The sequence below is a fragment of the Perognathus longimembris genome, chromosome 1 (genome assembly GCF_023159225.1).
Source record: "Perognathus longimembris pacificus isolate PPM17 chromosome 1, ASM2315922v1, whole genome shotgun sequence".
In the NCBI taxonomy this organism is placed as follows: Eukaryota; Metazoa; Chordata; class Mammalia; order Rodentia; family Heteromyidae; genus Perognathus; species Perognathus longimembris.
Genome location: NC_063161.1, coordinates 798,985 through 821,650, shown reverse-complemented (window position 1 = coordinate 821,650; position 22,666 = coordinate 798,985). Strand labels below are relative to the sequence as shown.

General features: G+C 64.8%; 2 protein-coding genes across 3 annotated transcripts; one reads left to right on the top strand and one right to left on the bottom strand.

Annotated features, from left to right (window-relative positions):
* Positions 1–3,122: 3,122 nt before the first annotated feature.
* Alg12 (ALG12 alpha-1,6-mannosyltransferase) lies at positions 3,123–10,332 on the bottom strand. The gene is made up of 9 exons (XM_048353811.1): positions 10,039–10,332; positions 9,829–9,961; positions 6,811–6,984; positions 6,465–6,659; positions 5,380–5,483; positions 4,793–5,016; positions 3,756–3,925; positions 3,611–3,686; positions 3,123–3,436 (listed from the first exon to the last, which is right to left on the bottom strand). Exons 1-9 carry the CDS (start codon positions 10,201–10,203, stop codon positions 3,205–3,207), a joined length of 1,473 nt encoding a protein of 490 aa, XP_048209768.1. The 5' UTR covers positions 10,204–10,332; the 3' UTR covers positions 3,123–3,204.
* Positions 10,333–12,202: 1,870 nt separating this feature from the next.
* Positions 12,203–21,285, top strand: Creld2 (cysteine rich with EGF like domains 2). Of its 2 annotated transcripts, XM_048349253.1 has the most exons (10): positions 12,203–12,447; positions 12,579–12,661; positions 13,175–13,285; positions 14,169–14,260; positions 15,100–15,276; positions 16,807–16,902; positions 18,699–18,782; positions 19,784–19,879; positions 20,444–20,581; positions 21,032–21,285. In XM_048349253.1, exons 1-10 carry the CDS (start codon positions 12,322–12,324, stop codon positions 21,079–21,081), a joined length of 1,053 nt encoding a protein of 350 aa, XP_048205210.1. In that variant the 5' UTR covers positions 12,203–12,321; the 3' UTR covers positions 21,082–21,285. The 2 variants fall into 2 exon arrangements, with proteins under 2 accessions (XP_048205210.1, XP_048205216.1); XM_048349259.1 differs by lacking the exon at positions 18,699–18,782.
* Positions 21,286–22,666: the final 1,381 nt, after the last annotated feature.

The window sequence follows — 22,666 nt, the reverse complement described above, 5'->3', positions numbered from 1 at the left end:
CTGGGTTCGATTCCTCAGCACCACATAGATAGAAAAGGCTGGAAGGGGCGCTGTGGCTCAGGTGGCAGAGTGCTAGCCTTGAGCAAAAAGAAGCCAGGGACAGTGCTCAGGCCCTGAGTCCAAGGCCCAGGACTGGCCAAAAAAGACCAAAAAACAAATTAACAAAAAAAGTTGGAAGTGGGGCTGGGGTTCAAGTGGTAGAGTGCTAACTTTGAGCAAAAGAAGCTCAGGGACAGTGCCCAGGCCCTGAGTTCAAACCCCAGGACTAGCAAAAATAATTTTAAAATAAATAAAATAGGCATAATCTTTGTGGGCCAAGGTGTGGGAACAGTAATCCACCACTTGGGGGCACCATCTCAGTCTTTTGGATTAGACACAGCATTCTTTGTTGTTGTCAGCCATGGGGCTTGAACTCAGAGCCTGGGCGCTGTCCGGAGCTCTTTCACTCTACCACTTTGAGCCACGGCACCACTTCCGGTTTTCTGGTGGTTCATTGCAGGTAGGAGTCTCATGGACTTTCCAGCCCAGGGCTAGCTTTGAACCGTGATCCTCAGATCTCAGCCTCAGGTAGCTAGGATTATAGGTGTGAGCTGGCTGAAAACAGCATTCTCTCGCTCGCTCTCTCGAATTTGCGTCTTCTTGTGACACCAGCATGCTATAACACCTGAGCCACCCCCGCTCATCACTCCTGTTCTCTGCCTCCCTGGTAGCTGGTAGTGTGGGCCTGGATCACCGTGCCCAGGCCTCAGAAGTGTTTCTGATGATGGTAATGACTGGGGGTGTTGGGAGTGCCCGGATGAAGTTGCCTTGCCAGCGCCTCGGTGTGCGCGTCTGCATTCGCTCCTGATGCCAGCCTCTGTGTGGAGCCACCGTGCAAGTCACTGGTCCCTCCTGGGCAGTCGGTCTGGCCTGTGCTCCTGGCTCAGGAGAGGCCTAGGCAGGCAGGCGAGCAGTTGCCTATCCTGTTTCTCTTAGGCTTCTTGTAAGAAGTTCTGAAAGGCAAAACTGTTTGAGTGTGGAGACCCTGAACTTAGAAATTTCCCTTTGTAACGCAGGTCAGCAGTGTGGTTGTGCACACTTAAAATCACAGCTCCTTGGAAGGTGGGGCGGGATTGCGGGTTCTGATCTAGCCTGGGTTACATAGCTGATTTCAGACCTGCCCAAACTGAACAGAGAATCTCTGTCTCAGAGCTGGAGGGAGGCGGAAGCAAGGTGGGAGGAGGAAGGGAGAAGCCCAAGTAACTACCGTATGAATACTCATCTCCTGCCGTCCATCCAGGCCAGCGGAAACCAGAGCCCTTTCTCAAGTCAGATCTGTGTGTCCCCACACAGGACGCTGAGGGCCAGAGGTGGTGCTGGGCTCAGTGACAGCAGAGCCCAGGAGCCGTTGAGCAAGTGCGGTACAGCCAAACTCATCCCTGCGGACCCTGCACACCTCACGCACAGGTGACAGGCACGGGCCTGGGGTATGGCCAGGAGCTGGGGCTCCCTCCTGGTGCAGAGCCCCGCTACCACCTGTATGCCACCAGCTCTATGAGGTGGGCCTGTCGCTTCCATCTTGGTCTTGCAGGTACAACAGGAGGACCTTTCCTGGGACCATCGCGAATCGGGCCAACCTGATGCCATGTCGTGAACAGCGCATGAGCGGCATGAGCGGCATGCATGGGCGCTGAGGTGGGAGGCGCAGGAGCAGCCTCGGGTGAGGTGCAGCCCTGAGGAACGAACACCCAGCCCCGCTGTGCGCTGGCGATGGCGGATTCTGCAGGCACCCTGCTTCTGGGCGCTGGGCCAGCCTGCACTGGACATCTTGGGCACATCTGACCTCTGGCTGGTGGCACAAGATAGGGACCCAAGGTTTTTGTGTGGCATTTAGTGGGTAGGTTTCTCTGAGCTCCATTTGTCTGGCACAGGTGTGAGCCGCTGGGCTCAAATATTTTTCCAGGAAGTTATTTGAGGGGAACTTTTACTGATTTTTTCTTGGTAGTACTGTGTGAAACTTGACCTCCCGCTGGCTAGACAGGCATTCTATCACGAGTAAGCCACACTTCCAGACCCCTTTTCACCTATTTTTGAGGGAGGGCCTTGCTTTCGCCCAGCACCTGTCCATTTAAGAGATGCCTACTCCAGCTTCCCCTTGGAGCCGGGACGACAGGGTGCCTAAAACACACACTGAGAGCAACAAGTACAGGCCTTTCCCTTGGCCTAACACCCTGCCCCACCCCAAAATGCCAAGGCTGCTCAGACATGGCTGATCCCAGAAGCCCGGGGGACACCTACCACGGTTCCAGAACTCAGGAAGCACTAAAGAGGCCATGTCACGGACAGGGTAATTTGACAGGCAAGTTTCCTACAACATGAACACCAGGCGTTAAGGATGACGCAAGTCACAGTCCGCGCGTGCGCACCAGTAACAGGGATGCAAGCGTGGGTGAGACAGGCAGGCAGACAAACATGGATAAATGGCCCTGACAGTCACAGGCGGAGGAGGGAGCGTGCACCTGCTGGGGTCGGGATGCGGCAGCCCGCCCGCTAGCCCTGGTGTGGGGACGGCACCCGAGGTGCTCACGGGCCACGGCCCTCTGTAAGCAACCCGCTCTCCACAGCTCAGAGGAAGGTGTCCAGTGTGGGGCGTGCACCCACACGTGTGCTTCGCACAGTCACGTGTGCATACGTACGCAAACCGCCAGTGTGTGTATCCGTGGCCTATACGCGTGGTGTGTGTGGTGTGTCCTCGGCACACACACCGCCCGGTGTCACGCGGTGTGACCCCAGGCAGAGGCCGCCTCCAGAGGCAACCGGCCCCAGGGCGCTAGGAAATGAAACATTGAACATTCCATCCTTTATGTCCGGGCGGGAGGGGGAGGGGGGAGGGGAGGGGGAGGGGGAGGGCGGGCCTGCCGGAGTGGGGCCTCCCCAGGCCACCGCAGGAAGCACAGGCTCGGGACAACCGCGCCGCCAGGGCGCCGAGGGTCCCGGCCTGGCCCTGCGTGCTCCTTGCTGCCCACCCGGCCACCCGCAGGCCAGGACCAGCCCTGCCGAGGGCCCCGGGGCTGCCCGCCGGCCCCCGCCCCTGCGCTCCCAGGCAGGCGCCCCGGGTGGCTGTGGCAGGGGCCAGCCTGCCCCGTGGGTGCCGTCTCAGCGGCGCCCCAGAACTGCGCCTGTGTGCGGCCCCGGAGGCCGGGAGCGGCGGGCCCGCCTCGCCCGTCAGGACGGCCCGGGGAGCCTCTCCAGGAGCAGCAGCTTCGTCTGCAGGTGCACGTCCAAGGGAGGCAGTTTGGTGAGGTTGAGGCTCACGCCCGCGAGGCCGGCCACGCTGGCGAGGACCTGGTGCGTGTCCCTGAAGAGCGCGAGGGGCCCAGGGGCCGCGTCCACGAGGAGGTGCGTGTAGGCCAGCATGCCGGCCGCCCCCGGCGGCACGTCTTCCCGCTTGTCGTACCTGGGAGGGAAGAGCGCGTGTCCGCCCAGCCAGCCACGCCGCGCGGCCGGGGGCCGGGGGCGTCCTCCCAGGGGCAGGTCCACCCGCAGCGACCCACGGGCACCCACGACGCCCACGGGCCGCAGCAACACACGCACCCCCACAGCACGCGTGCGCCCAGGGCGATACACCCACCTCCAGGCACCGTGGACTTGGAGGAACCGTGAGACGCCGGTCTGGGCAGCGGCCACGTCGATGTGCAGGAGGACATCTAGGAGGGCGGGGGCCGTCAGCGCGCAGCCCCGCCCAGGCCCCGGCCGCCACCTGTCCGGGCACTCACCTGTCCGGGCTGGCACCAGCTCGTGCAGACGCCGCATTGCAGTGCCACCCGGGTAGTTGAAGTGGGACACGTAGAGGGACGTGGCCGCGCAGGCGGCATTCACCGCGAGGTGGCCCAGCGCCAGCACGGCCCCCAGCCGGTACAGCCAGGACTTTCTGTAGTTATTCAGCCTGAGGGGGAAAGCGTGGTGACACTTGGCAGCAGAAAGACCCAAGCGCCTGGGGTATCTAGGACACAGGTCACTCGGAGCCCAAGCCTGCCGGCCCCTTGACCAGGTCTCTGCGTGGGGGGGAAGATCCGCCACCTAGAACCCAGCCAAGTCCCACCTGCAGCCCCCAGGGGGCTCCCCAGGCCCGGCTCCCCGCCCGCTGCTGTGGGAGAACAACGTCGGGTGAAGCGAGCGGATCACAGAGCCCAAAGGAGGACGGCAGCCAGGCTTCCGGGACATCGCTTTGCTGACCAGCCGGGCCCCTCCCTTCCCTTCCCTTCCCTAGAGATGGGCGCCCTGGGGCAGAGCCGCTGGGCCTGCCGAGGACAACCCAACGTGGCTCCCTGGTCCCTCTCTCGGCCTGGCTTAGCGCATCCTGCCAATCTCGGGGCCAGCGGCTGCACGCCTGCCCCGCCCGAGCTTTCCTCTCCAACACCTGGCTGGCTCCGTAAGACCAGGCGCGCTGAGGACGGGCTCGGCGCTTCCCTGTGAACCGGCCCCGCGGAGGAGGCGCAGCGCAAGGCCCTGGGTTCAGCCCCAGCGCCCGATACGCAGGCGAGCTGGCTCCGTAAGACCAGGCGCGCTGAGGACGGGCTCGGCGCTTCCCCGTGAACCGGCCCCGCGGAGGAGGCGCAGCGCAAGGCCCTGGGTTCAGCCCCAGCGCCCGATACGCAGGCGAGCTGGGTCCGTAAGACCAGGCGCGCTGAGGACGGGCTCGGCGCTTCCCCGTGAACCGGCCCCGCGGAGGAGGCGCAGCGCAAGGCCCTGGGTTCGACCCCAGCGCCCGACACGCAGGCGAGCGGGCAGCAGGTGGGGACGGAGCGCTCACAGGTAGGCGCAGCCTCTGGCGGCGGCCACGTTGAGGGCGGGGAAGGTGTAGATGATGAAGCGCAGCTCCTTGTGCGGAAGCAGAGAGTACAGAGCTACGAAGCCCAGCGCAGGCAGGGTCAGCGCGTGAGTCCTTCTGTCCACCGCGCCCAGGGGGACGAAGACAAGACTGCAGCCCAGGCCACGGGGCAGGGCCGAGTAGAAGTACCACAAGAGCGGGGAGGTCTTTGGGTGGGAGGTTAAGGAGGCTCCGCCCAGGGCACGGATGTGGGGGCGTGGCGAGGGAGGGGACAGGGCCGAAGCGGCAACCACCCCGGGGTACGTGGGGACGACACGCGAGGGGCCCCTTCATCTTCCCCATACGAACACAGTCGCAGCACCACAGGCAGCAGGGAGCCGTGACTACGCCGTCCCTTCCGTCCGCCTGCGTCCAAGCCTCCACAGGGAGTGTGCCTGAGAGGCAGGGACGGGAAGGACTGAAGGCGGGCGTCCACGGGAGAGGACGCTACAGCGGGAGCAGAGGGCGGCGGCCCGCGGCCGAGAGAGGCCCACCCGGGCGACCCCGCCTCCCACAGCCACAGCGGATACGCCCCAGTTGGAACTTTTGTTCAGGACAGTGTTGTACCAAAGCACCTCTCCCTCCGGCCACACGAGGTGTCGCCAGAAATAGGAGTCCACGGCCACCGTCAGTCCTGAAAGACACAGCAAAGCTCCTGGGTAGCGAGCAGATGCCCCTGGGGAGGAGCCGCGAGGGCACGCGCTGCCTGCCTCCCCTGCCCGCCGAGCTGGCCACGGAAAGCCCGGCAGATGAGGGCCGGGCAGCAGCCTCCAGGGAATGGCGTGGGGACCCTCGAGCTGACTTCTCACTTGCTAAGCAGATGCTCTACTGTCTGAACACGCCCCCAGCCCCTTTAGGTTTCCAATCTTTTTCTCTTTTTTGTAGGCTGTGAACTTGGGGTCTGGCACTGTCCCTGAGCTCTTTTGCTCAAGCATGGCACTCTACCACGCTGAGCCATAGTGCCACTTCTGCTTTTCTGGTGGTGAAATGGAGACAAGAGTCTCATAGACTTCCCTGCCTAGGGCTGGTTTTGAACCATGATCCTCAGATCTCAGCCTCCTAAGTAGCTAGGATTACAGGCGTGAGCCACCAACACCTGGCCTCGTCATTTTTTCAGACAGTCTTCGCTTTTGTTGCTTGTGGAAGACTTGGACTGCAGGTCTTTCTACCCACATTTCCAGCATAGTGGCACCATAAGTATGTACCACCCCACCTGGCTTCTTTGTTGAAATACAGTCTTGCTAACGTTTGCCCACAATGGTCTCTAACCTGGATCCTGCGAATCTCCCCTCCCAAGAAGCTGGGATTACAGGCATGAACTACTGAATTACTACACCTCACCTCAGAGCTGACGCTGGGTGTGCATGCACGCACACGTGCTCGTACTAGAGCTTAGACTCGGGGCTCGTGCTCTCAGCTGGCTTTTGTGCTTAGGAGCACTCTACTACACTCTACTACTGGAACCACAGCTCCACTTCCTCAACGGACATTTTAATTCTGTGCCAAAACTGAAGGTGATTCCGCTTGATGCTTTTTAATCCCACTTTCCCTTCATCTTTGTCAAGCACAAGGACCCACTTGGAAGCACCCCCCCCCCCCCCCCCGGCTGGCTTGCCTAGACAGAGGAGCCCGGCGGGCACAGCGTGCTGTAGGAGCCTGGTCACCGAGATCCTGCGGTGGTACAGCGCCAGCAGAAGCATGAGGCCCAGCAGCAGGCAGAGCTCGGCCCTGAAGACGACAATGGCGACGGCCGAGAGCCAGATGAAGCGGGCCCACCGGTGCCGCAGCCAGGCGGCCAGAGCCGGCAGCACTGCAAGACACGGGCGCCCATCGTCACCGCCACACAGGACCCAGCACCGCACGGAGGGGCGGGACCCGGTTCCCATGGCAGGCAGCACTCGCGGTGCCTCCGAGGAGCCCGGCGGGGACCCGCGGGGGACCCGGCACGGCCGGCTACGTACCCACGGCCAGGGCCAGCACGTTGGGCAGCGTCCGCGTGCAGTAAAACATCAGGTGGAACTGCGTGGCTGTCAGCCAGCAGAACATGGTAGCTGCGGTGGCCCCAAACTGTCTCCTCACTTCCTTCTGTAATGTCCACAGCCCGAAGATCACGCCGAGCCCCAGGACTCCTCTCACTAAAAAGCAACGGCGGCCGTGTGCAGGACCCGCGGTGCGCTCTGCCCCTCTACAGACGGAGGTGGGAGGGCCAGCTTCCCGGGTGCCCGGCAGGAGCGGCCTGGGCCTGGGTTTGTGCGAGGTGCCCACCATCCAGCCCTGGCTTTCCCGCTGGCTCCAGGGCTCGTGGCGCTGGAGAGGCTCTGACCAGGAGCCCTGCCACAGGGCCAGGGCCTGAGGGGCAGTGCCAGCAGTGGACCGGGGTCAGAATGTGGAGGGACACTGGCCTGGGAGACTGGGGGTCCGATGAGGACTGTCCTGCCGGTGGTCTATGGAGGCCACCGTGGGGGGCAGGGCGCCTACCTGCAGAGTGGACGCGTTTCAGACCAACACCAGAGCAGCCCCGAAGGTGGGGCCCGCACAGCCCGTGTAGGAGCTGGAGACGCAGCCTCGGCACGAGGCTGACCCTGTGATGACCCCGGACCCCCTGCTCCCGGTGGCTGGACTCGCACTGCGGGCACCTCCTCGGGGCGCGCAAGCCTGGCTGCTGGATTCCCTGCTGGCTGCTGTGACACCCTGGGCCCCCACTGCCCTCACCCCCAACCGCACCCCGGGCCCCGCCCCCACTGCCCTCACCCCCCACCCGCACCCCTGCCCTCACCCCCCACCCGCACCCCAGACCCCGCCCCCACTGCCCTCACCCCCCACCCGCACCCCAGACCCCGCCCCCACTGCCCTCACCCGCCACCTGCACCCCGGGCCCCACCCCCACTGCCCTCACCCCCCACCTGCACCCCGGGCCCCACCCCCACTGCCCTCACCCCCCACCTGCACCCCGGGCCCCACCCCCACTGCCCTCACCCCCCACCTGCACCCCGGGCCCCACCCCCACTGCCCTCACCCCCCACCTGCACCCCGGGCCCCACCCCCACTGCCCTCACCCCCCACCTGCACCCTGGGCCCCACCCCCACTGCCCTCACCCCCCACCTGCACCCCGGGCCCCACTGCCCAACAAGGACGGCGAGGACACAGCCTGTCTCAGAGCAACACTGCCGCCACCCCCAGGAGAGTGCGCATGGCCTCCGGCAGGTGCCAGAGCACTAGGCCTTCGGGCTGTCTTAGGTGAAGGCAGAAGGGACAGGCCCTATGCAGAGGCTGCCACCCGCCCGGCCCCTCCCCAGCCAGGCCCCAGCCCCTCCTACGCGAGCTCCCGTGCTGCACAGGGGCACAGCTTGCTGCCTTACTCTGCCCCCAAGAAGCCAAATTGTGCTTCTGTGTATGTGACAGTTCTGGAGTGTGAGCTCAGAGCTTCGCACTCAGGCAGGTGCTCTACCACTTGAGCTCTGCCCCCAGCCCGCCTTTATTTTGTTATCCCAATAGGGTCTTTCACTAAGGCCCGCACTGGGCTGCACTGAGATCCCACTTACACTTCTCCCATAGTTGGGATGACAGCGTCTAGCTTTTTTTTTTGGCCAGTTCTGGGCCTTTGACTCGGGGCCTGAGCGCTGTCCCTGGCTTCTTTTTGCTCAAGGCTAGCACTCTGCCACTTGAGCCACAGCGCCACTTCCGGCTTTTTCTGTTTATGTGGTGCTGAGGAATTGAACCCAGGGCTTCCTGCCTGCTAGGCGAGCACTCTACCACTAGGCTGCATTCTCAGCAGCATCTTGCTTTTAACTGGCTGGAATCTCTCAAAGTTTTTTGCCCTGCTTGGCCTTGAACCGTGACCCTCCTGATCTCTGCCTGTGGAATGCTAGGGTTACAGGCATGGACTGGGCTGCCTTGCCTAGCCAAACTGCACTTTTTATTCGGGCCTGGGCTTTTTGCTCAAGGCTAGCGCTCTTCCACTTTGAGCCACAGCACCACTTCTGGTTTTCTGGGGATTAATTGAAGATCAGAGCCCCACAGACTTCCCTGCCGAGCTGGCTTTGAACAGTGATCCTCAGATCTCAGCCTCGAGTAGCTGGGATTACACGCATGAGCCACTGGTGTCTGGCCAAGGTGCACATTCTAAAAAGCTCTCATGCAGGCTGGATAACCTGGCTGCAGGAATGCAGAGAAACTGGAATAAGATCTGCATTAGACACAGTAAGAATTTACTGAAATGTAAAAATATCAACTGTTGACTAAAAAGTCAAGCTGTGGAACAACACGCATAGAGTGTCCTCAGCTGGTTTTTTTGTTTAGTGTAGATTTAAAGTATGGGTCTGGTGGTCTACCGCACGGCTGAGTCAACAATTTACAATGCAAAAATAACCAGAAGATCCAGGCACGGTAGCACATGCCTATAATCTTAGTACCTGGGGGGCTGAGGCCGGTGGAGCTCAAGCTCTAGGCCAGACAGGACTACACAGCAAGACTCTGTCTAAATAAATAAATAAAAATAAAATAAGTAAAAGCCAAATGACAAGGTTTTCAAAGCCTGGAAATGCTACCTGTCTAAGATGGGAGGACGACTGTCCTGATCTCAACGTTACACATCTCATGCACATGTGGAGTTACCAAGCAGGGCTAGGCAGAGGTGCCAGGGGCCAACTGTAAAATGGCAAGCAGCACTCAGGCTGGTGCAGAGAGGCCCAGGAGGATCTGTGCTCCGGCCAACACAGCGGTCTTGGAGACGTAAGAGTTGTTTGCCACACTGCCTGCTCCGGGTGCTGCTACAGGAGAAAGGGCTGATGCGGAACCCTGGGCTTGGTAGTACCTGCTCCCCACTATCCCTGCTAGAAGGTTCCGTCGCCCTGACATCGGTGGAGTGCAGGGGCGCGGAGTGCGAGGCGGAAGGAACCAAGGGCAGGGGGGAATGTGAGCTGGGCCTTCCCAACAAGAGGACGCGCCTGTGAGGCTGTCCCATCCGGAGGCCCCTTACCGATGAGCTGAGAATAGAACTTGGACAGCTCCAACAGCGAAAACACATAGACCACGGGGCTGGAGATGGCGGCGATCACCAGGGGCCCAAGGAACGTCCTGGGGACAACTCCAGGGAACTCGTGGTGGTCGTACTGAAAGTAGAACGGGCGGTCAGTGCAGAAGCCTGGGTCCGAGCCGAGCTTTCCACCCAGAGGCACCGGACCCTTACCTTGTCCACATCCAGTCGGTGGTAGAGCAGGTCATGGATGGCCTGCAGGTTGAAGCTCTCCTCCACTTTGGTGTATGGACAGGTGACCAGGTGGACAGAGGCCACTGTGACCAGCAGCCCTAGCAGCAGCAGTGGCCGTCCACCCGATGACCTCGTGCTGGCCATGGGGGCTTTAAACCTCAGCTCCTTCCTGAAACCAAAGGTGAGAGGCACCCACCATTGGCCATGGCACGTGAGAACCTGGGTCCCAGGTCTCAGAATTATTCTAGAGACGGCAAGGGAAGAGGAGGCAGAAGTCCTAGGAGCTGTCCTCCTAATCCTGCACATGCCCAAACAGGAGGTGAAGAGCAAAGTGAACCTGAGAAGCACCCCTGCGCACACCAGCTCCCTCATGGAGACCCGAGGCCGCTGGCTGCACCATCACCGTCAAGAGCTTTGTGCACAGGCGTGCACTCCCAGGAGGGGGGCAAAACCTGGGCTCAGAGGTGGACTGAGAGGTTGGAAGATGCCCTGGAGGTCGACAAAGGAAAAGCCAGAGGGCAGCGGGCCTGGCACAGTGTGGAGTCCCCAAGGACCGCGGGACGGAGCTCCGAAGCCTGCTGCCCTCTGAACTGAGCACAGGGGCTGAGAGGACCAGAACTGGGCAACGGGACCAGACAGGCACTGACAAATGTGGCCAGAATCTTGGCACCTCAGAGTAGAAATGGCCATGGAGGTCCTCCTGTCCCTGTCAACGTCAAAGGCCTCGGTGAAAAGTTTCAAATCGCAGCTTCAAATGACGTCCGACAGTTGGGAACACAAACGACCCAGCTGCAAATGAGACCTGCTGCCAACCAAGGCCAGATAGGCTGCGCTCTGGGTGCTGCGCTCGGTGCTGCGGACAGCCCTTTCCCGCCCGCGGGCGGCCTCCTCTAGAGTGCTGGGCGCTGTGTCACTATTCCTCATTTAAATTAATTTTGACAGACAGTGAGTGTGCATTGCCTCTGGCACACATGGAGCTCCTGGCTCCACCGACCCCACACAAAGGCAGAGGAGGGAGGGGTCCCCAGAGGCGGGGGGTCCCCGGGGGAGGGGTCCCGCAGGGGAGGGGTCCCCGGGGGAGGGGTCCCGTGGGGGAGGGTTCCCGCAGGGGAGAGGTCCCCAGGGGAGGGGTCCCCAGGGGAGAGGTCCCCAGGGGAGAGGTCCCGCAGGGTAGGGGTCCGGCAGGAAGGGGTCCTCAGGGGAGGGGTCCTGCAGGGAAGGGGTCCGCAGGGGAGGGGCTTCTGGGGGAGGGGTTCCGCGGGGAAGGGGTCCGCAGGGGAAGGGCTTCTGGGGGAGGGGTTCCGCGGGGGAGGGATCCGCAGGAGAGGGTCCCTGGGGGAGGGGTTTCGCGGGGGGGCTCCGCAGAGGAGAGGTCTCGCAGGAGAGGGGTCCCTGGGGGAGGGGTCTCGCAGTTGTGAGGTCCCTCGGGGGGCTGGTCGGGGTCCCCGGGCGAGGGTTTCCGCAGGGAAGGGGACCCCAAGCGGTCCTGGGGCCCAGCTCTCAGCTGAGGCCCGGCGCCGGGTTCGGATCGCGTCCCCAGCCCCGGCGCCCGAGTACGGATCTCAGGCCTGGCCCCGCTCCCGAGCCCCCACCCCTAGGCCCGCCGCGGCCCCGAGCTCGGCCGGGGCTCCCGGCCCCCCTCCCCCTCGGGCTGCCTGGTCCCGGCGGCGCGCGCTGACCTGTCCCGCCCCGCAGCGGCCTCGCAGAGCCCAGCGGCGTGCGCTACCTCCGGCCGGAAGCGGCGCTGGGGACACGGGACGCGGAAGCGAAGCCCTTGCCAGAACTTGACATGGCCGCCAGGACCCGAGCCCGGGCCGCTGCGGCGCCGGGCGCCTCCCCGCCCGGAGTCAAGATGTCCGCGACGACCCGCCTGCGAGGGGGCGTGGCGTGGCGACGCGGGGGGCGTGGCGACGCGGGGGGGGCGTGGCGACGCGGGGGCGTGGCGACGCGGGGCGTGGCGACGCGGGGCGTGGCGGGGCGACGCGGGGCGGGGCGGGGCGCGAGGGGCTCCTAAGCCCGCCCCCTTCTCGCGGGACGCTGACCCGGGGCCTTCCCATTGGCCGCCTCTCGTGGCGAGCTGGAATTGGGCCACCTCAAGCCGGGACGGAAGCTTCCAGCCAATAGCGGCGCGCCGGCCCCGGCGGGGCGGGGCCTCGGCGGGACTCTCTAGTAGCCGGGGGAACGGCCGGCGTGCTGGCCCGGGGGGCGGAGGCCGAACGGTCCGCCGCGCTTCGCCGGGAGTCGCCCTCCCGCCCGCTCGCCATGCTCCCGCCGCCCCGGGCCTCGCTCGGGCTGCTGCTGCTGCTGCTGCTGTCGCCCGCCACCGGCACTACCCGGAAGCCGACCCCCTGCCAGCGGTGCCGGGACCTGGTGGACAAGTTCCTGCTGGTGGGCGGCCGCCGGGGCCGGGCCGGGGCGGGGGCCGGGGCCGGGGGTGGCGGGGCCGGGGCCGCCCCGAGGGGCCGCCCCGAGGGGCCTCGCGGCGCCGCGGGGGCCCGACGCTGCCACCTCCTCCGCAGGGCATGGCCCACACGGCCAAAAAGAACTTCGGCGGCGGCAACACGGCCTGGGAGGAGAAGACGCTGTCCAAGTACGAGTTCAGGTGAGCGCCGGGGCGCCGGGGGCCGGCCCTGCCCCGGGCAGCCCAGCGTCGCCGCGGGGTCAGCGCCCCGAGGGGCGGCGGCCGGTGAAGACCCCAGCCCTCCCGCCCCAGGTGGGGAACGGGCCCCTGACCCCCTGCGGGGGGCACCTGGCTGCCCTCGCCCCCGGTCCCCCCGCCCTGGCTGCCCTGCCCTGGCCGGCTGACGGCTGTGTCTTCAGTAAGCGGACGGTGTTCCCCACCGGTGCCCGACTCCCCTAGCTACTCAGGAGGCTTAGCTCTGAGGGGCGGGACGGTTCATGAGACTCTCGTCTCCAGTGAACCACGGAAAACGAAAAAGCTGGAAGCGGCGCTGCGGCTCAAGTGGTAGAGCACTAACCTTGAGCACTAAAGCTTGGGACAGTGCCCAGGTCCTGAGTTCAAGCCAGGGAGAGGGGAGGAGAGGCGAGAGAGGACTGAGCAGACTGAGCCTTGGGGTGCTGCCCTCCGTCTGGAGGTGCTGATGATGTGTTTCAGTGAGGTCCGGCTCCTAGAGATCCTGGAGGGCCTTTGTGAGAGCAGTGACTTCGAGTGTAACCAGATGCTGGAGCAGCACGAGGAGCAGCTGGAGGACTGGTGGCTACGTCTGTGAGTCCACTTGCACTCCCCTATCTTCACACGCAGTCCCTTCACACTAGAGAATCTCGGAAGCAGTGGTAGCTGTGCCTCCCTGCCCAGTCACACACAGGCGCGTGCACACACGCGCACACATGCACACACACACACCTCTGTCTTTTATTACCAGGGCACAATTTCCCAGACACTGGCCTTCTGAGCACATTCAGTGCCCCTGCCCAGTGTTGCTGCCTGAGTTTTAGTTCACAAGGCCAACCTCGCTTTGGAGATATTCATGGAAAATCCCAAGGGTAAACGACTCATCCGTTTTATTATAGTGTATCACTCTGTTCTATTTGGTTGTTAATGCTCATCTCATTTGTAAGCTACACTTCCTCATAGGTGTGCTTTTGTACACTCATGGCATTTGTGGGGTCTGGTACTGGTGGCCCCAGGCATCAATCACAATCCTGGAACAACTATACCCAGCAGATGGGAGTGGGGGGATGGCTACATTGTATTCCATTGCGTTTTTGTTCTTTGGAGCTGGGGATTGGACTCAGGTGTCTTGACAAGTGCTCTACCGCTGAGCCATCAGTTTTGTTTTAAATTAATCACTTGACGCTGGCACCAGTGGCCCATGTCTGTAGTCTTAGCTACTCGGAAGGCTGAGACCTGGAGGATGAAGATTCAAAGCTAATGTGGGCAGAGAAGTCCATGAGTCTCTGTCTCCAATTACCCAGCAGAATGTCCGATTAGAGCCTCAGCTGAGCAAGAACTCCAAGCAAGAGTCCAAGGCCCTGATTTAAGCCCTGATTTAAGCCCTGGTTCCAGCCGGCGCACATACACACATGCACACACACGTGTGCACATGTACACACCACTTAAGAGTGAGTGAGTGTTTCCAAATCCTTAGGAAGAAGGCACACCCTGACCTCTTTGAGTGGTTCTGCGTGGGGACGCTGAAGGTGTGCTGCACTCAGGGAACCTATGGGCCAGACTGTCGAGGTACGTCCTTTGTGGGAAGCACGCCCAGCTCTGTGCTGTTCCCTTCCTCCTCTGATTCCCTCATGTTTAAAGATGCACAGGGAACCTGGGCTGTAGTGGCTCCTGCCCTCCTCCCTAGGACAGCAACGGCCACGCTCTCCTCTGGGGCCTCCAGGTACCTCCCAGGCTTGGGGGATGCTCACGCAGGCTGTAGACCCCTTGAGTCCCGAGACCCGCCCACGTGGCTCTCCTTAGCGACTGTCAACTCGGTAGCCCATCCACGTAGTAAAGACACGCCGAGCGGCAAAGGCCTGTCTTGCAGGGTCGGGGGGTGGTGTGCTAGGCTGTCTCTTCTGGGCCTTTCTTTGGGAGCCCATTTTCCTTTGGGCTACAGAAGCCAGGTGTGCAGGTGGCTGGACTGAGTGGCTGGCCTTTGTCTCGCCTTTTTTTTTTTTTTTAATTTTGTGCCAGTCCTGAGGCTGGACGTAGGGCCTGAGCACGGTCCCTGAGCTTTTTGTGCTCAAGGCCAGCACTCTTCCCTTGAGCCGCAGCTCTACTTGTGGCTTTTTGTTGGTTAATTGGCGATGGGAGTCTCGTGGACTTTCCTGCCCGGGCTGGCTCTGGACCGTGACCCTCAGATCTCAGCCTCCTGGGTGGCTAGGGTTGTGGGCGGGAGCCCGGCCCCGCGCGCTCACCCAGCGGCCCGCCTGCCTGGGAAGCCGCCTCCCCGTCACACCCCGCCGTGGAGGCGGGGGCCACAGCCGCCTGCTCCCGTGCGGGCAGTTCCAGGGCCCGTCCCAGGGGATCTCGCCACGGCCCTCCTGCCTGTGTGGGGCTGAGTGTGGGTGTGTGTCCCCCAGCCTGCCAGGGTGGGGCCCAGAGGCCCTGCGGCGGGAACGGCCACTGCAAGGGCGACGGCACCAGAGAGGGGGACGGGTCCTGCCAGTGCCACATGGGCTACCGGGGCCCGCTGTGCCTGGACTGCGTGGACGGCTACTTCAGCCTGCTGAAGAACGAGACCCACAGCGTCTGCAGAGGTAGGCCCCGGGGCCTAACACCAGGTGTGGAGGGGGGCCTCAGGAGACCGGGAGATGGGGCCCCACGCGGCGCCTAAAGGGGAGCTGCCCGGCCCTTCCCCAGGCCCTCCAGGGAGCACCTGGGGTTAGCTGTGTGGGGAACAGGCCTGTCTGTCTCCTGGGATTTGTGCCCTGTGGGGAGGGCGGGGGCGGGGGGGGGATCAGCCCCTTGAGCTCTGGGATGGCTTTCCTGCTCCTGGCTAGTGCTGTCTACCACTTGAGCCACACGTCCTAGTTTGCCAGCTTTATCTTTCAGCTGCGTCTGTGTAAGCAGCCATCCTTTGTACATGTGGTCCTGGGGCTTGAACTCGGCACCTCAGGCTTGCTCACCTGCCTCTAGCACAGTCCTCACCTCCTGGGGCTGGGCCGTGCCCTTTGGTTACTTAGCACCTTCTGGCCAAAAGGTCGCTCCTGTGGCTGGTGCACAGGTTCCCAGGCACCCGCTAGGTGCTCAGAGTTCAGGGTGTGAGGAGCAAAGCCAGGACCGGGGCGCCGCGCCCGAGAGCTAGAAGGCCCCCTAGAGGCCATGGGGGAGACCGTGCCGCCCAGCTCCCGCCCCAAAGCCAGCTGCTCACCCCCACGTTGCCGATGCCCAGTGCCCAGCCGCATCCCACCCGGCCCGGCCCCCAAGTGAGGTCAGGTCTGCCCGTGGCCCCGTGGCCGTGTCCGCCTCCTGGGGCTGCACAGCCCGCGTGAGCCTGCAGGATGGCGTCCCCAGCCAGAAGCTCGCGCGCACCCACAGGGGACGGCGAGTCGCTCCTTGCAAGGTCACTGACTTGCAGGAAGTGGGGTCACACACAGTGAAGGCTGCTCTGCAGCGGTGGCCGGCGGCCGGGTCTCTCACTGACCCCACAGGTGTTGTGCAGCTTGGGATGGGTGGTGGCAAGATGGCCTCCCAGTACGGAGTGGGTGCCACGGTTTGCTGCTGTCCCTTCCCACTGGTGCGAACGCCCGGAGCCAGTGGTAGCGCGCGTGGGCATCGTGGCCCACGGGGCACTGTCCCCGAGGCCCGAGTATTCTGGAATCAGCATTCTCCTTCGGCACGAGGGTTGGAGCTCCGGGCCTTGCGTGTATTAGGCAAGTGTTTCAGCTCTTAAGCTCTGATTCCAGTCCAGGCGCTGATCTTGGATTTTTCTGCTAGGAATTTTTTATTTGGTATGTTTTTGGGTGTTTTTTTTTTTTTTTTTTTTTTGCCAGTCCTGGGCCTTGGACTCAGGGCCTGAGCGCTGTCCCTGGCTTCTTCCCGCTCAAGGCTAGCACTCTGCCACTTGAGCCACAGCGCCCCTTCTGGCCGTTTTCTGTATGTGTGGTGCTGGGGAATCGAACCCAGGGCTCCATGTGTGCGAGGCGAGCACTGTACACTAAGCCACGTTCCCAGGCCTCTGCTAGGAGTTTTTGTTGTCCTTGTTTACTATTTTCCCATGAGCTTGAGCCCCTCATTCCTAAAGTGAGTAAAGCGAGGCCTTGCTAAGCCAGTGCCTCTGCCTGCAGCCTGCAACGAGTCCTGCAAGACCTGCTCAGGCCCGACCAGCCGAGACTGTCACGAGTGCGAAGTGGGCTGGCGGCGCATGGAAGGGGCCTGCACGGGTGAGGACGCTGCGGGGGGGGGGGGTCCCCTGCACGGGTGAGGACGCTGCAGGGGTGAGGACGCTGCGGGGGGGGTCCCCTGCACGGGTGAGGACGCTGCAGGGGTGAGGACGCTGCGGGGGGGGGTCCCCTGCACGGGTGAGGACGCTGCAGGGGTGAGGACGCTGCGGGGGGGGTCCCCTGCACGGGTGAGGACGCTGCAGGGGTGAGGACGCTGCGGGGGGGGTCCCCTGCACGGGTGAGGACGCTGCAGGGGGGGGTCCCCTGCACGGGTGAGGACGCTGCGGGGGGGGTCCCCTGCACGGGTGAGGACGCTGCGGGGGGGGTCCCCTGCACGGGTGAGGACGCTGTGGGGGGGGGTTCCCTGCACGGGTGAGGACGCTGTGGGGGGGGTTCCCTGCACGGGTGAGGACGCTGCAGGGGTGAGGACGCTGCGGGGGGGGTCCCCTGCACGGGTGAGGACGCTGCGGGGGGGGTTCCCCTGCACGGGTGAGGACACTGCAGGGGTGAGGATGCTGCAGGGGTGAGGACGCTGCGGGGGGGTTCCCCCACAGGGGTGAGGATGCTGCAGGGGTGAGGGCACTGCGGGGGGGAGGGGCTCCCCGCAGGAGTGAGGACGCTGCAGGAGGGGGGGCTCTCCGTAGGGGTGAGGACGCTGCAGGAGGGGGGCTCCCCGCAGGAGTGAGGACGCTGCAGGAGGGGGGCTCCCCGCAGGGGTGAGGACGCTGCAGGAGGGGGGCTCCCCGCAGGAGTGAGGACGCTGCAGGAGGGGGCTCCCCGCAGGGGTGAAGACGCTGCAGGAGGTGGGCTCCCCGCAGGGGTGAGGACGCTGCAGGAGGGGGGCTCCCCGCAGGGGTGAGGACGCTGCAGGAGGGGGGCTCCCTGCAGGGGTGAGGACACTGTGGGGGGGCGGAGCTCCCTGCAGGGGTGAGGATGCTGTGGGGGAGGGGCTCCCTGCAGGGGTGAGGACACTGCGGGGGGAGGGGCTCCTGCAGGGGTGAGGACACTGGGGGGAGGGGCTCCCTGCAGGGGTGAGGACGCTGTGGGGGGGTTCTCTGCAGGGGTGAGGATGCTGCGGGCGGGGGAGGAGGGGCTCCATTGCTGTCCTCTCCGCCTGTGCCCAGCGGTTGTCGGCTCCGGGCAGGACGAGGCCCGGCCTCAGTGGCCCCTCCACAGCTGGCCTTGTGGTGCTCGGGCTGCCGTCCAGTGCTGAGCAAACAACCCACCGCCTCTGGCCTGTCGGGAGGCCTCAGGCGTGACCCCAGTCCTGCCCGTCCTGGTGCCCAGGGAGACCGAGGTGCTGCTCCCGCGTCTGAGGGCCGGCGGGCGGGTGGCTGCCCGTGAACTTCAGCAGTTCTGAAGGCGCCAACACCCACACTCTGAGCCACCCGGGGCTGGCTCCATGCCGGGAGACGCCCCCCCCCGCCCCCGTCCTGCAGCCCACCGGGGCCTGCCCCGCAGGGCAAGAGTCCTGGCCCCGCGCTGGCCCTGTTTGCTGGGCTGCCGCTGCTCCTCCTGCCCTGCCCTGTCTGCGTCTGCGGGGAGGTGTGGCTGCGCCGCAGAGGGGCCGGCACCGGCCCAGCCTGGCCTCCTGCAGCCCAGGTGCCCCGGGGCTGAGCCGGTGCTGGTTTGGGTTTCAACCGCAGCAGCTCTGGGCCTAGGCAAATGAAGGGCGATGGGCCTCGATGCGGCACAAGCCCGTGGGCGGCACAGAGGGCCGTGGGGACGGGTCCTCCCCGTGGAGTCCTCCCGCCTGTCTGAGGCGCTCCTCCCTGGCAGCCGCTGTTCTCTTCCAGATGTGGACGAGTGCGCGGCAGAGGCGGCTCCCTGCAGCAGCACGCAGTACTGCGAGAACGTCAGTGGCTCCTACACCTGCGAAGGTGCGGGCCCTGCCTGCCGCCCGCGGGGTCGCGGCCTTCCTCCTTAAACTCCCGTGCCTTCCACCCGCCTTAATGCGTAACGCGGCCGGGCGCCGGCCCGCACCCCTGCCATCCCGCTGCCCAGGAGGCTGAGATCTGAGGCTCGCGGTTCACAGCCGGCCCCGGCGGGGAAGTCTGTGAGATTCGTACCCACAGTTAACCACCCCAAAGCTGGACGTGGAGCGGTGGCCCAAGTGGTAGAGCAAAAGGGAGCTCAGGACAGTGCCCCGGCCCTGAGTTTGAGCCCTAGGTCTCGCACACGCACGCGCACGCGCACACACACACACAAGAATACGGCAACTGAAGTAATAGACGTCAGCTGCGGAAAAGCTGAGTTGTCGGCCTTTCCTCTGGGTCACAGTAGTGGTTGTGGAGCACGGCATTGGATCACGCTTTGTTCGCAGTCTCTGTGGTTGGGCATCAGGATCCGCTGTCTTTTCACCCTCACACACTGTCCTCACAGCTAAAGCTCTTGCCTGCTTCCCTGGGCGGCAGTCCTTCTGGGTCCTGTCCCGCAGTGGGGGGGACAGGCGGGCGTCCGTGCTGCCCCGCAGTGGGGGGGACAGGCGGGCGTCCGTCATGCCCCGCAGTGGGGGGGACGGGGGGGCGTCCGTGCTGCCCTGCAGTGGGGGGGGCCGGGGGGGGCGTCCGTGCTGCCCCGCAGTGGGGGGGGCCGGGGGGGGCGTCCGTGCTGCCCCGCAGTGGGGGGGCTGGGGGGAGGACGTCCGTGCTGCCCCACAGTGGGGGGGGCCGGGGGGGCGTCTGTGCTGCCCCGCAGTGCCCTTGCTGTGAGAACGCTCCGGTGTCCACACGGTGCGGGGGGCGCGGCTCCGCGGGCCGGGCCGGGGCTGGCGCACACGGGGAAGTCAGCGCGTCTGCGGCAGGACACCGGTTAGGAAGCGTGGTACCGACCCCGCTCGCTGCTGCGGAAGGCGGTCTGACAGCTCTCCCTCTCCTTCTAGAATGTGACGCCACCTGTGTGGGGTGCACAGGAAAAGGCCCAGCCAAGTGTAAGGAGTGTGTCACAGGCTACACCAAGGAGAGCGGACAGTGCACGGGTGAGTGCGTGCGGGGGGGGGAGGGGGGGCGCCCAGGGCCCCTCGGGAGACGGGGGAGACCGGGCGAGGGGGGCCGCCCAGCCTGCCGCCCTCCGGGAGGACGAGGGGTCTGTGCGGCTCAGATGGCCCCGGGCAGCCGGGGGACGCAGGGGCACCGCGCCGCCTGCCCGCGTCGGCTCTCCTCTCGGCAGCGGGCCCCGGGGCTCCGGAGCGCACGCAGGCTGCCCCGCGCCCCTCGAGGAGCCACGGGCGAACGGGCCTCGGGGCGCCCCACGAGGGGCCACGGGCGAACGGGCCTCGGGGCGCCCCACGAGGGGCCACGGGCGAACGGGCCTCGGGGCGCCCCACGAGGGGCCACGGGCGAACGGGCCTCGGGGCGCCCCACGAGGAGCCACGGGCGAACGGGCCTCGGGGCGCCCCACGAGGGGTCAGGGGCGAACGGGCCTCGGGGCTCACGGGCGAACGGGCCTCGGGGCGCCCCACGAGGGGTCAGGGGCGAACGGGCCTCGGGGCGCCGCACGCCCGCTGCCTGAAGCGGCTCATGGACGTGGACGTGTATTTCAGATATAGACGAGTGCGCGCTCGCAGAGAAAGCGTGTAAGAGGAAGAGTGAGAACTGCTACAACACCCCGGGGAGCTTCGTGTGCGTGTGTCCCGAAGGGTTTGAAGACACCAAAGACGCGTGTGTGCCGGCGGCGGGCGGTGAGTGCGGTCCCGGGGGGCAACGGCGGGCGGCATGGCCACCGGATTAGGAAATGCTGGGGGAGGTGGGCGGGGAAAGGCCCGGGCCTGTCGGTGGTGCTCCCCAGAGGGGGGTGCGGCCCCAGCCAGGCCGCCCTGCCCTGCCCTCCCCTCCCCTCCCCTCCCGAGCCGCTGGACCTTGCTCCTCCTCCCCGCAGAGACCCCATTTCCCACCAAGGCCGTGCTCACCCCGTCAGCCTCGCGGAGGTCCTGGGCTGCGGTGCGAGGGGCCGGGGCGGTGCCCGGAGGGGTCACGGCACGAGGCTTTCAAAGCTCCCGCGAGGACCCGGGTGCTGGTGGCTAACCAGGCGCGGGCAGAGGAAGCCCGGGCCGGCAGGACCCGAGCGCCCGCCCTCCCCCCTCCCCCCCGGCTGCAGCACCGCCCCTCATGACCTGTGTGTCTCCTGACAGACGCCCCCGAGGAACCCCCCACCCAGCCGCCCCCACGCGAGGACCTGTGACCTGCGCCCAGGCTCGGGCCCCACACCCTCTCAATGGTTCAGGTTCCTGTGGGGAACGGTGCCCTGGCCGCCGCGGAGAGGCTGCGGCTCTGCACGGCGGACGCCACCGGCCCTGGGAAAGCTGCCTGTCCCGGCTGTTGTTAAACAGATTCGTCTATTTTGCTACTGTTTATAATAAAATGGACCGTTGAAGGTAGCGAGGAACAGGTGCGTGGATCCGCCTCATTGACAAGCCACGGGCTTTTCACACCGTGTGTTGCCACCGTGCGTGTGGGCGCTGGGACACGGACAGGACCCGAGTGTGCGGGGACACGAGCCGGCGGCCTGAGGTTATTCCGCTGCTGCGGGCAGAGGCCTGAGGCCTCGTCCTGCCGGTGGCGGCCCCGCCGCAGGCCCTAGGTGGCGATGGAGTCGCTGGCTTCCAGGACCAAGGACCCTCGCAGGGAAGGCCAGGCCCGCAGTGGGGCCGAGGGGAGAGGAGCCGGGACGCACGCGTGCCGTCTGCGGCATTGGCCCCGGCCCCTTCCCTTTCCCTCTTCCTCTCGTCATCAGGTGACCCTCCCTCTCCCATGCGCCCCCACCACAACCCGAAGCAGCTGTGGGCAGGGCCCCAGAACCACCAAAAGAAGCCTTTCCTCTTGCCAGTGTTTCAGTAACAGCCGACTGGCAGGCACTCCGCGTGTGGCCCACTGTGACAGTGTCGACTGACTGACTGGCAGGCACTCCGCGTGTGGCCCACTGTGACAGTGTCAACTGACTGACTGGCAGGCACTCCGCGTGTGGCCCACTGTGACAGTGTCAACTGACTGACAGGCAGGCACTCCGCGTGTGGCCCACTGTGACAGTGTCAACTGACTGACAGGCAGGCACTCCGCGTGTGGCCCACTGTGACAGTGTCAACTGACTGACAGGCAGGCACTCCGCGTGTGGCCCACTGTGACAGTGTCAACTGACTGACAGGCAGGCACTCCGCGTGTGGCCCACTGTGACAGTGTCAACTGACTGACAGGCACTCCGCGTGTGACCCACTGTGACAGTGTCGACTGACTGACAGGCAGGCACTCCGCGTGTGGCCCACTGTGACAGTGTCAACTGACTGACAGGCAGGCACTCCGCGTGTGGCCCACTGTGACAGTGTCGACTGACTGACAGGCAGGCACTCCGCGTGTGGCCCACTGTGACAGTGTCAACTGACTGACAGGCACTCCGCGTGTGGCCCACTGTGACAGTGTCAACTGACTGACAGGCACTCCGCGTGTGACCCACTGTGACAGTGTCGACTGACTGACAGGCAGGCACTCCGCGTGTGGCCCACTGTGACAGTGTCAACTGACTGACAGGCAGGCACTCCGCGTGTGGCCCACTGTGACAGTGTCAACTCACAGGCAGGCACTCCGCGTGTGGCCCACTGTGACAGTGTCAACTGACTGACAGGCAGGCACTCCGCGTGTGGCCCACTGTGACAGTGTCGACTGACTGACAGGCAGGCACTCCGCGTGTGGCCCACTGTGACAGTGTCAACTGACTGACAGGCACTCCGCGTGTGGCCCACTGTGACAGTGTCAACTGACTGACAGGCACTCCG